Below are 13,218 nucleotides of genomic sequence, written 5' to 3' on the forward strand. Positions count from 1 at the left end.
ATCTAGGCTGCAAAAAAGTGTCACACATGTGGTATCGCCGTACTCAGGAGAAGTTGGGGAATGTGTTTTGGGGTGTCATTTTACATATACCCATGCTGGGTGAGAAAAATATCTTGGTCAAATGCCAACTTTGTATAAAAAAATTGGAAAAGTTGTCTTTTGCCAAGATATTTCTCTCACCCAGCATGGGTATATGTAAAATGACACCCCAAAACACATTGCCCAACTTCTCCTGAGTACGGCGATACCAGATGTGTGACACTTTTTTGCAGCCAAGGTGGGCAAAGGGGCACACATTCCAAAGTGCACCTTTCGGATTTCGCAGGCCATTTTTTACACATTTTGATTGCAAGGTACTTCTTACACATTTGGGCCCCTAAATTGCCAGGGCAGTATAACTACGCCACAAGTGACCCCATTTTGGAAAGAAGACACCCCAAGGTATTCCGTGAGGGGCACGGCGAGTTCCTAGAATTTTTTATTTTTTGTCACAAGTTAGCGGAAAATGATGATTTTTCATTTTTTTTCTTTTTTCCTTACAAAGTCTCATATTCCACTAACTTGCGACAAAAAATAAAAATTCTAGGAACTCGCCATGCCCCTCACGGAATACCTTGGGGTGTCTTCTTTCCAAAATGGGGTCACTTGTGGCGTAGTTATACTGCCCTGGCAATTTAGGGGCCCAAATGTGTGAGAAGAACTTTGCAATCAAAATGTGTAAAAAATGGCCGGTGAAATCCGAAAGGTGCACTTTGGAATATGTGCCCCTTTGCCCACCTTGGCAGCAAAAAAGTGTCACACATCTGGTATCGCCGTACTCAGGAGAAGTTGGGGAATGTGTTTTGGGGTGCCATTTTACATATACCCATGCTGGGTGAGAAAAATATCTTGGTCAAATGCCAACTTTGTATAAAAAAATGGGAAAAGTTGTCTTTTGCTAAGATATTTCTCTCACCCAGCATGGGTATATGTAAAATGACACCCCAAAACACATTCCCCAACTTCTCCTGAGTACGGCGATACCAGATGTGTGACACTTTTTTGATGCCAAGGTGGGCAAAGGGGCACATATTCCAAAGTGCACCTTTCGGATTTCACCGGTCATTTTTTTACAGATTTTGATTGCAAAGTACTTCTCACACATTTGGGCCCCTAAATTGCCAGGGCAGTATAACTACGCCACAAGTGACCCCATTTTGGAAAGAAGACACCCCAAGGTATTCCGTGAGGGGCATGGCGAGTTCCTAGAATTTTTTATTTTTTGTCGCAAGTTAGTGGAATATGAGACTTTGTAAGGAAAAAAGAGAAAAAAAAAAAAATCATCATTTTCCGCTAACTTGTGACAAAAAATAAAACATTCTAGGAACTCGCCATGCCCCTCACGGAATACCTTGGGGTGTCTTCTTTCCAAAATGGGGTCACTTGTGGCGTAGTTATACTGCCCTGGCAATTTAGGGGCCAAAATGTGTGAGAAGTACCTTGCAATCAAAATGTGTAAAAAATGGCCTGCAAAATCTGAAAGGTGCCCTTTGGAATATTTGCCCCTTTGCCCACCTTGGCAGCAAAAAAGTGTGACACATCTGGTATCGCCGTACTCAGGAGAAGTTGGGGAATGTGTTTTGGGGTGTCATTTTACATATACCAATGCTGGGTGAGAGAAATATCTTGGCAAAAGACAACTTTTCCCATTTTTTTATACAAAGTTGGCATTTGACCAAGATATTTTTCTCACCCAGCATGGGTATATGTAAAATGACACCCCAAAACACATTCCCCAACTTCTCCTGAGTACGGCGATACCAGATGTGTCACACTTTTTTGCTGCCAAGGTGGGCAAAGGGGCACATATTCCAAAGTGCACCTTTTGGATTTCACCGGTCATTTTTTACACATTTTGATTGCAAAGTTCTTCTCACACATTTGGGCCCCTAAATTGCCAGGGCAGTATAACTACCCCACAAGTAACCCCATTTTGGAAAGAAGACACCCCAAGGTATTCCGTGAGGGGCATGGCAAGTTTTTAGAATTTTTTATTTTTTGTCGCAAGTTAGTGGAATATGAGACTTTGTAAGAAAAAATAAAAAAAATAAAATCATCATCATTTTCCGCTAACTTGTGACAAAAAATAAAAAGTTCTATGAACTCACTATGCCCATCAGCGAATACCTTAGGGTGTCTACTTTCCGAAATGGGGTCATTTGTGGGGGTTTTCTACTGTTTGGGCATTGTAGAACCTCAGAAAACATGACAAGTGCTCAGAAAGTCAGAGCTGCTTCAAAAAGCGGAAATTCACATTTTTGTACCATAGTTTGTAAATGCTATAACTTTTACCCAAACCATTTTTTTTTTTGCCCAAACATTTTTTTTTATCAAAGACATGTAGAACAATAAATTTGGCGAAAAATGTATATATGGATGTCGTTTTTTTTGCAAAATTTTACAGCTGAAAGTGAAAAATGTCATTTTTTTGCAAAAAAAATCGTTAAATTTCGATTAATAACAAAAAAAGTAAAAATGTCAGCGGCAATGAAATACCACCAAATGAAAGCTCTATTAGTGAGAAGAAAAGGAGGTAAAATTCATTTGGGTGGTAAGTTGCATGACCGAGCAATAAACCGCTAAAGTTGTGGAGTGCCGATTTGTAAAAAAGGGCCTGGTCACTAGGGGGGTATAAACCTGTGGTCCTTAAGTGGTTAATGACATAATAAATAACAACGTTGTGGTGTAATATAAAGTATATAATAACACAGTAAGATCTTGAAGGTATACATAAGAATAGCATCAAAGATCAAAAATCAGATATCAGGGAAAACTGTTAGCATGCGGTGAGAGGGGGAAGAAAGAGGGGGGTAGGGAAGGAAGGGAAAAGGGGGGGAGGGGGAAGGGGAAAGGGGGGAATTCTCACCCACGTTCACCTAGTCCCCGTCAACGAGCCTGAAAAAAGAGAAGGGGCAGGTTATAATAAAGATAGTACAAGGAAATCGCATTCTCTATTTAAACCTCTTGATTCCAATGTGTCCAGTTTATAGATCTAGTATGATTCTCGTCGTTGTAATTGCAAGATTCTATTGCCTCCACATCTTGATGGTAAAACCTGTTCGATAACTTGGAATTGAAGTTGAGAGATTTGATGTCTGCATTTCTCAAAATATGCTGGTAATGGTAAAAGGAGCTGTTTTGTCCGTATAGTCGATTTGTGTTTACAGATTCGATCACGGATATGTTGTGTAGTTTCACCGACGTAAGCTAGGCCGCACGGACGTTTAATCAGGTAGACAACAAAATATGAATCACACGTAAAGAAATCCTTAATGGAAACCATTTGCCTGTATGTGGGTGTGTTATGAAATCACTTTTTGTAATATTGGAGCATTGGGCGCAGTGCAGACAAGGAAAGGTTCCATATTTGGGATTTTTCTGAAAACGTTGTTTGGGAACATTTTTGAATCCCTCCAAAGTCTGCACGGATAAGCTTGTCTTTTATATTGGGACCGCGTTTGTAACAAGTAAGTGGAGGATTTTCAAATTCCTTCGCTGATGGGTAGGCTCGTTGTAAGATGGAACAGTTCTGTCGCACTAAATTGTTAATTTTGGGCATAAGTGGGTGGCATGTAGTTATGCATGGGATGCGGAGAGCGTCCTTCTTAGATCTTTCGGGTGGCCAACTGTTTGTTGGGTTATGTCTTGTCAGTTGTGGTGGGTATCCCCATTGATAAACTTTGCACTCATTTCGGATAATCTCGTAGTTCGTATTGCGGGGTCTGTGACGATCTGTTCTACCCTAGTGATTTGTGATTGTGGAAGCACTCTTTTGGTGGTATTGGGATGACAACTTGTATAATGCATTAGGCTATTTCTGTCAGTTGGTTTGTTATAAAGATCGAATTGAATGTGGCCATTGGTATCTTTTTGTACTAGTGTGTCCAGAAAGCTGACTTTTTTTCTGTCGATGTATAGTGAAACCTAGTTCGGGGTATGTATTATTAAGATCACTGTGGAAGGTTTCTACGAGAGATTTTGGCCCTTCTCATAAAAGGAAGATATCATCTATAAAGCGTAGCCAGGTTTTTGCATGGTGTTGGTACAATGGATGGGTGTATACGTATTTGACCTCAAAATCAATCATATATGAATTAGCGTAGCACACTTACCATATACCTATCCCCTTTCCTATATCACTAGAGAAATTGACTTGTTATCATTTTATGATCAGGTTCCGCTTTTTACTTACCGTTCTGTCATCCTCTTTTGTAATTTACGGATTGGACCATTTTTCCCCTATTTCTTCTTTTCTTACAAGATTGTTGTGTATACAAGAATTTTTTATGACCACAGCTATATTATATGTTTCTTTAGATCCCACTGAGGAAGGTCATAATTAGACTGAAATGTCCGGGAACTAAGAATTATGTGGCTACATACTAATCATACAATGATAATCTGTAAACACAATAAAATGTAAAATTTTGCAAATGAATTGGAGTGCCGTGGATTAACCTTATATTTTGTTGTAGAGAAGGCATCCTCAAACTGCCGCCCTCCAGCTGTTAAAAAACGACAACTCCCAGCATGCCCGAACAGCCTACAGGTATCAGCCTACAGCAGGGCATTGTGGGAGTTGTAGTTTTACAACAGTTGGAGGGCCGCAGTTTGAGGATGCCTGCTGTAGAGTGAGTTGCCATAAGAGGTGTGTGAGGAGCCAGCAGAGTGACAAAAGCTAGAGGGTGAGCTGAAAAATCAGGACATGATTTCTAAACTGCCACCACTCCCTGATTTTCAAGCCCACCTGCACAAATCGGCTGCTAATGTTTCTATAAATGTATGTTTTAATGTAACGGTTAATCACCTTGGGCAACAACATTGCAATTAAATGTGCTATATAAATAAATAAAAGTTGAAATGCATTTCTCACTCTATTAAAGGGAACCTGTCACCTGGATTTTGTGTATAGAGCTGAGGACATGGGTTGCTAGATGGCCGCTAGCACATCCGCAATACCCAGTCCCCATAGCTGTGTGTGCTTTTACTGTGTATAAAAACCGATTTGATACATATGCAAATTAATCCGAGATGAGTCAGAGCTTGAAAATATGACTCTTCTCTGGTCACACAAGTAAGATATGACTCTTTTATGTTAATTTGCATATGTATCAAATCGGTTTTTATACACAATAAAAGCACACAGAGCTATGGGGACTGGGTATTGCGGATGTGCTAGCGGCCATCTAACAACCCATGTGCTCAGCTCTATACACAAAATCCCGGTGACAGGTTCCCTTTAAGCTTGCCACGTGCACTTTTAAATTTGATCAATCAATTGGTTAGTGTAATGTTTACTATCTTTACTCACGCCAAACACTCCACACAGTTACTCTGCCCACTCCATAAAGTTACTCTGCCCAGTCCAGCCTTTCCACAGTTACTCCAGCCACTCCACCCAGTTACTCCGCCCACTCCAGTTGTAGACTACTGGTGGAGGCAAGAACACTTCACACAATTTCACCAGAAATTGTAGCTTTTCTAGTTATTTGATATTGTGTTAAAGATAATCTGTGAACACTCCCCAACTGAGTAAGCTTTGTACAGTGTAAGTGACACTTAGTTATGTCATTTTTATCTTGATATTAATTTATGTTCCGACACTGTGTTCCAACAAACCGGTAGTAAATGCATTGTAAAGACTTCTCCTTTAGTCCTCTCCATTATGTGTGTGAGCTCAGGAGTCCTCTCAGAGCATTTACTGCTGGTTTGTCAGAGCACAGTGTCAGAATGCAAGTGACTATAAAGATAAAAATTACACGACCGGACTCATCACTACTTAATGGAGGAGACCCCAAGCTGAGCCAGCTGTTGGGTGGCTAATAAAGGACAAATCCTCCAGAGCAAGTCATAGTCTTTATAACCATTCTTCTCTCTGGTTGGAGAAGAGGATCCTGAACAACTCAGAACTCTCTAACAGGGTATATGAAAATGGGGTTTGTAAACTAAAAATTGCCAATTACATAGTATTTGTGTATGGAACTGAAATATTACAAAAACTTGTATTCATTGTATTGTGCTCATTGTATTTGCTGTTACAATATCGCTTCAACATAGTGGCATAAAGGGACTGTTATCCACCTGACATACTGGAGATGATTGATCAAAACTGGTGTCTAGAAAAAGAGTAGACATTGCCCCCAGGAACCAGTCAGGTTACTTGGTCTTTGTATTCTACAATGTTCAAACCTATTTGAGCCCTATGAGTTTCATCAATGTAAAATTGAGCAATGATGGAAATTTCCCTTTAGCTGTTACTTTTTAACCTTTTTTTGTTAAAACATAGGCTTTTTTCAGACTTCCGATGGAGATTCCATCATATTTTGCAGGAAGATTAGCGCAACCTGTAGTACTATTTTTACCATGATTGAATCAAAATGCTGGGCACCATGACACATGTCTAAATCAGTTGGGTCCTTCAGGTGCTGTTATTGACCAACATATAACAGATCCAGCATATATTAGATACTTTATTTAATTTTTTCAAAACCTATATAACATATTAAACTAAATCATCTTCATTCCCTTCTTAAAGGCCTGAGGAATTCAAGGCAGCGTCTCCTTCAGATACATTTTTACAGTGAAATGTGGAGAAGTTCATAGCTCCGTCTAGAGCATCAGTCTCCTGTTGATAGAAAAAGAAATACAACTTACTTGTAGTCCCCGTCTAAAGAGCTCTAGAATAACAGCCATAAACACATCCATAAATCATAAAAAGCATCCATGTAGAATTATTATTACAAAGTATGAAGCAGGAAGGAGACATACATTAAATGCTATGACCGTCTTTGCAGCAATTTTATTTTTACAAGTGAAGCAACTTTGCAAATAGTTTGATTTGAAAATATCATATCATTTTGTGTCTTCAGGTCCTATGCAGACCTATGCATCTCCATGGTAACAGGCAGCAAACAACACTACTTATTCTTAATATGCATCTGTTATGCTGCGCTGTGCTCCAACAAACCGCCAATTTGGGATGGAGGGTGTCTGAGTGAACTGGTACTACTTTTGGCAGCATTTTTATTTTAGCACCCTATCCTACCAAGACATTCATGTATTTAAACTGGCTCTCTGGAACACTGCCCTCATTCCCCATAGTAACCAATCAGAGCTTAGTTTTTATTCCTCAATCTACTCTGAAAAAATGAAATCTGAGCTCTGATTGGTTTGTACGGCCAACAAGGGCAGGACTCCTGGCAGATTCTCTTTACCTTTTGTGTTGCAATTGATAGACATGCAGGGTTTATTGAAACTGAAAAAAAGCACATAAAAGCAATAATGTTATATGTACAGGAATATAGTTCATTAAAACGTGGAATTGTTTTAAAAAGGCAGATGAATGCAAACAAAAGACAAATTCACACAAAATTCAAAGTTTCAATTTGGAATTATTTTTGGTCTAGACATTGCTATTACCTATGTGTTTGATTTCTTTTCTGAACATCCACCTTATATGCCCAGTGGTATCCTCTTGTACACAGGCTGTGCAGTGATTCTTGACATTGTACAGGCCAAGGACAATCAGAGCATTATAAGGAGGGTCTTCCCACCAGCACAGCACATATTAGGTAGACGTTCTGAGACAGAATAAGAAGAACACCAGGGGGGTGCTGTGCTGCAATTAGTCATGTCTGATCGCTGACTCCATTACCATATACCAGCCACTGCATCTGCAATTTTTTCCTGATATTAGTGTGTATGTATAAACACAGGCAGGAATCCGCCTCCATTAAGGGATATTTTTGGATGCTTGTTCAGAACAGGGCATTGTTTCCTCTGATACTACTGTGTGTATAAATATGGGCAGGCACCTGCCCCCATTAAGGGATACTCTGTAAATTTGCAGACGCCGGGAGGCCATCGGACACCGCACGCTGACAGAAAACATCGCTTTCAAGACGGCAGTGTCACTGGTTCAGAGTTATCATACATGGACTGGGCCCCGTAGATTTACCATCTAAAAGGTCGGTGGAGACACCACTGAAGTACTATTATATCCTTCTGATTACTGGACCCCGGCAATTACTCAGTACTACACACAGCAATACAGACATCTTTTTTCATGTTACAACTCATAAAGCCAGGTGGCTGCTACTACATGGAGATATCGGTTATAACACCCTAATCCGTGATACGCAAGTAGACAAATATTTATCAATGTCATAACTACCAATTTAGATATCATTTAGATACTAAGGCACAATTTATACCCCTGTTTTTGAATACAATTTAATTCCCTGATGAACCCGAGTACAGTAAGGGTGAAACGCGTCGGGACAATGGTGTCATCAACTTAGATGGCATCATAAAATCTATGAAATAAAGGGATATTGATACCACCAACTCTAGGTGATGTCAAACATTCTGTTTAACTAGAATATGGGATTATGTGCTATCTGACAACTAATAGTATGTATCTACAAGTATAAGCAGGAGATAGACTAATTATTTCATGATCTGTCTCTAAAATTTTATTACTTTTCATGGTATATTTGTTTTTTGTACCTTTAGTCGTTAGCTATTACAATAATGATTAACTAATAGGTTAGCATACAATAGCTACCAGTGACATCCCGACTCAGGGCCATCCAAGGCACATTCAGGAGGTTCCTGATTCGGGATCGCCCCTATTGGGGTGGCCATTCCGTTTGTAGGCAGGGCACAAATAGCGAGAGGGTCAGCTATAGGGAGAGAGCCCATAGCTATATATTAGGCCCAATCTCTGCCATTCCTAGCCCCAAAGCTAAGTATCAACCTAATGATATCTTCCATCTTGTTTTTTTATTTTACTGTTATGTGGTTTGTGTTGGAGGGTTTGTAACTATTTTAGATAGATATTAAAAGTTAAGTTTTAAGGGTGGTTACCTGTGACACTGCATTTAGTCATGTCTGATCGCTGACTCCATTACCATATACCAACCACTGCATCTGCAATTTTTTCCTGATATTAGTGTGTATGTATAAACACAGGCTGGCATCCGCCTCCATTAAGGGATATTTTTTGGATGCTTGTTCAGAACAGGGCATTGTTTCCTCTGATACTACTGTACGTATAAAGATGGGTAGGCATCTGCCCACATTAAGGCTTACATTTTCGATCACTTGTTTAGAACAAGACATTGCCTCTTCCTATACCACCATGTGTGTATATACAGTACACAGGCAAATATCTGCCCACAATAAGGAGCAATTTTTGGAACGTTTTTTAATTTTAAAAAGCATAACAAATCTGACAGTGCCATGTGTTTTTAAACAGGCTGCTTGTAAAGTGTCACTAAGTTTTAAAAAACTTTCATATGTCATAGAGACATATCAAATATTTAGACTGAAATTTATTTTGAATAAATTCTACCTGAATAGCTCCAATTGGCCTGAAAATTTGTGTATGCCACTCTGCAGTCTCCTGTTTTTTTTTTCTCCCCTGTCTGTTTATTTTTTTCTCTCCCCCTCTCATTTTTTCTCTCTCTCTCTCCCTCTCTCTCTCTCGCTCTTTCTTTCTTTCTCTATTTCTCCCCTTTTAAGCTCTTTGACACAAAGACAGCGTTAGTAATGTCAGAGTGACAGTGTCACATATGGCTTTTGATAAACACTTAATTGGGAGTGCTAAAGGTTCACTAACTTATCTAAAAACTTTCCATATGTCATAGACATATATCAAAAGTTTCGATTGGGGGGGGGGGGGGGTCTGAGTGCTGAGACCCACACTGATCACTAGAACAAGGAGAAAGAACTCTCTTCTCTCTGCACGAGACTCCAGAAGTCTTTTGGCCCGTCTTGATTTCCTTCCTCAGTAGTGAGGAGAGACAGCACTATAAGTGCATGCTTCTCTCGCCTCGTTCTAGGGATCGGTGGGGGTCTAAAGCCAAGGGAGAAAAATATTAGTTCTAGAAGACCACAGATGGAATACACACATTTTCAGACCAATTGGAGCACTATCAATTCAAGTCAAATTTATTCAAAATGAATTTCAAGAAGTTTACTTATCTCTATTGTATATTCTGACAGGCTTTATATGGTAGTTGTACAGAGGTCACTGTCACTTGGATACTGTTTAATCTCTGGTAATGGTGTTTAGGACACCAGCCAACTTAGTGTCTACCTCTTTCTAACAAAGCTAAAACCAGCCCTTTACCCCTCATGGATCCAGAGATCTCCCCATTCATTGCTCCAATTGCTATGCTAGATTATCTTTAGCCTGACAGCTTAGGGGACGTGTCCTTTCTGCTGCAGCTCTCTCCCTGTAACTGCCACAGCTTCTAACAGAACATATGGCTGGTGGCAGTTGAAGATTTAAACTGAGCACGTTTGACCAGCTCAGTGAGATAGACAAAAAATAAGGAAAAGAACGAACAGTAGCTGGCACTATACATATGCACTTTATTGAATAGCTCATTGGCTATAATACATTTTTAATTACATGAAATGACAAAAATATTCAGATCCAGGTCAGTGGCGTATCTATCACGAGGCAAACAAGGCATTTGCCTAGGGCGGCACTTGCCAATGGGGCGGCAAAATGCCTTGTTTGCCCCTTATCCCACCCGTCTTATATGCCGCTATACTCAGAAGATCTGATGGTATATTCTAATCCCCAGGCATTCCCATGGTGACGGGAACGCTTGCCTGGGGGTTAGAATATACCATTGGATCTGAGGTTTCACGATCTCAGTGAGATCGTGAAAACTCAAATCCGATGGTATATTCTAACCCCCAGGCGTTCCCATGGTGACAGGGACGCTTGCCTGGGGGTTAGAATATACAGGGCCACGCCTCTCACAGGAGAAAATTTATAAACTAATCAGCAACTTTAACTTTAATCATTGCTGATCTCTCCCTGTAACTGCCACAGCTTCTAACAGAACATATGGCTGGTGGCAGTTGAAGATTTAAACTGAGCACGTTTGACCAGCTCAGTGAGATAGACAAAAAATAAGGAAAAGAACGAACAGTAGCTGGCACTATACATATGCACTTTATTGAATAGCTCATTGGCTATAATACATTTTTAATTACATGAAATGACAAAAATATTCAGATCCAGGTCAGTGGCGTATCTATCACGAGGCAAACAAGGCATTTGCCTAGGGCGGCACTTGCCAATGGGGCGGCAAAATGCCTTGTTTGCCCCTTATCCCACCCGTCTTATATGCCGCTATACTCAGAAGATCTGATGGTATATTCTAATCCCCAGGCATTCCCATGGTGACGGGAACGCTTGCCTGGGGGTTAGAATATACCATTGGATCTGAGGTTTCACGATCTCAGTGAGATCGTGAAAACTCAAATCCGATGGTATATTCTAACCCCCAGGCGTTCCCATGGTGACAGGGACGCTTGCCTGGGGGTTAGAATATACAGGGCCACGCCTCTCACAGGAGAAAATTTATAAACTAATCAGCAACTTTAACTTTAATCATTGCTGATCTCTTTACTTGTATACCTTACTCTGTCTTAGCTCCGGTAACAGCAGGCAGTGCGGGCGGCACTCACTCACTGACGTCACGCGTCTGCTCCTCCCACCAGGCGGCACAGGCGCGTGACGTCAGTGAGCGAGCGCCGCCCGCCCGCACTGCCTGCTGTTACCGGAGCTAAGACAGAGTAAGGTATCCAGTAAAGAGATCAGCAATGATTAAAGTTAAAGTTACTGATTAGTTTGTAAATGTACTCCTGTGAGCGTCGGGGAGGGGGATCTGTGGATGTTACTGTTTAGGGGAGGGGGATCTGTGGATGTCACTGTTTAGGGAAGGGGGATCTGTGGATGTCATTGTTTAGGGGAGGGGGATCTGTGGATGTCACTGTTTAGGGGTGGGGGATCTGTGGATGTCATTGTTTAGGGGAGGGGGGATCTGTGGATGGCACTGTTTAGGGGAGGGGGATCTGTGGATGGCACTGTTTAGGGGAGGGGGATCTGTGGATGGCACTGTTTAGGGGAGCGGGATCTGTGGATGGCACATAGGAAGGGGTGGGGTTTAGAGAGAAAGGGGTTTGGCCTTGACAGGAAGAGGTGGGTCAAATTTATATTAGGGGGGTGCCCGAGTTTAGTCTCGCCTAGGGCAGCACAAAACAAAGATACACCACTGATCCAGGTGCTGGTTTAAAAAATATGTAGAATATGTTGCGTGACAACCCCTTCAAGCAGCAAGCCTTTTCCCAACTACCAAAAGGAATACTCTAAGACCAAGATAGCTGATATTCCTCCACCCTCCACAATCGCAACATCACTTTATACCTGCCCTGTGTGCAGCCTGATCCTCTAAAACAGCTGTTTGGGGCCCTGATTGCAATATCACCAATAACTTTCTGATGACAGCCCTGCACCTTCCTACTGGGCCATGTGCTCAACTGAGCTACAATGGCTGCACCAGCCTTTATGTCCAAGCTCCCTCCTGATTTCAGAGAGGGTCTGGCATCCCTATGCAGAGGGCAGTGTACAATGAATTAGTAGTGCAGCGCCATCTAGTGACCAGATCTCAGCACTAAAACTCATTTACACTTGCTCTCTCAGGCTACTGACACTTCAGCTTAAAAGGGTTGTTCAAGAATTGGAAAGGGGTGGGGGTGGGGGTGGGGGGAGTTTCACCTTAAAAAAAAACACAAAAACAAAAACACCAGCATTGAACCTCACTGCATTATAGAAGTCAGATGATGAAGTTCTGAGTGCATGAGGGTAATTGTGATGTGTGATCTGCGCCTTGTTTTAGCATCCCAGCACAAGACTCACAGGAGCGTCTGTAGCATCAGGTCTCTGCCTCTCCTTCCAGCTTGAACATCGCACATCAAAGGCTGCTTGAAGCCCTGCTGGACAAAAACCCGTCCCTAACACACAGCATCATTGCTGACATCACATTTACAGGGCAGGGTCCAGGAGAATGTCCAGAACACTGCCCTCAGGTGCAAGATCATTGATGATGTTGTGTCGACAGGGCAGATCCCTCACAAGCCTTTCCATGCCTCAGATGTAGACGTAGCATTATTGGGACAGGGAACCAGCAGAGCGGAAAACGTCATGTGACTGCGATGGAGTGTTTATATTTCCCCGATTTAACCAACTCAAATGTTGGTAAGTATGAATGTTACACAGACAAAAATGCATTTTATGAGCATGGATCAGGATGTAGGAACTTGTGTCCATAATAAGGACATTGTGGCTGTAATAGTATTTTCAAATTTCAGAAA

At 41.3% G+C, this 13,218-nt stretch overlaps 1 protein-coding gene across 8 annotated transcripts in view; it reads right to left on the minus strand.

Moving 5' to 3' along the window:
• Positions 1-6,496: 6,496 nt before the first annotated feature.
• The window catches only part of LOC122923850 (Fc receptor-like protein 5), a 159,601-nt gene continuing 152,879 nt past the window's right edge, over positions 6,497-13,218 (minus strand). For all 8 annotated transcript variants that reach the window (XR_006387337.1, XM_044274700.1, XM_044274741.1 and 5 more), the window contains 2 exons: positions 7,254-7,294; positions 6,497-6,664 (listed from right to left, as the gene is read on the minus strand). Coding sequence is in view for 7 of the 8 variants with exons in the window: in XM_044274700.1 (XP_044130635.1) it covers positions 6,569-6,664; positions 7,254-7,294 (137 nt within the window). In the remaining variant the exon portion in view is untranslated. The remainder of the gene's footprint in view (positions 6,665-7,253; positions 7,295-13,218) is intronic.

This window comes from Bufo gargarizans, chromosome 1 (assembly GCF_014858855.1).
Source record: "Bufo gargarizans isolate SCDJY-AF-19 chromosome 1, ASM1485885v1, whole genome shotgun sequence".
Classification (NCBI taxonomy): domain Eukaryota; kingdom Metazoa; phylum Chordata; class Amphibia; order Anura; family Bufonidae; genus Bufo; species Bufo gargarizans.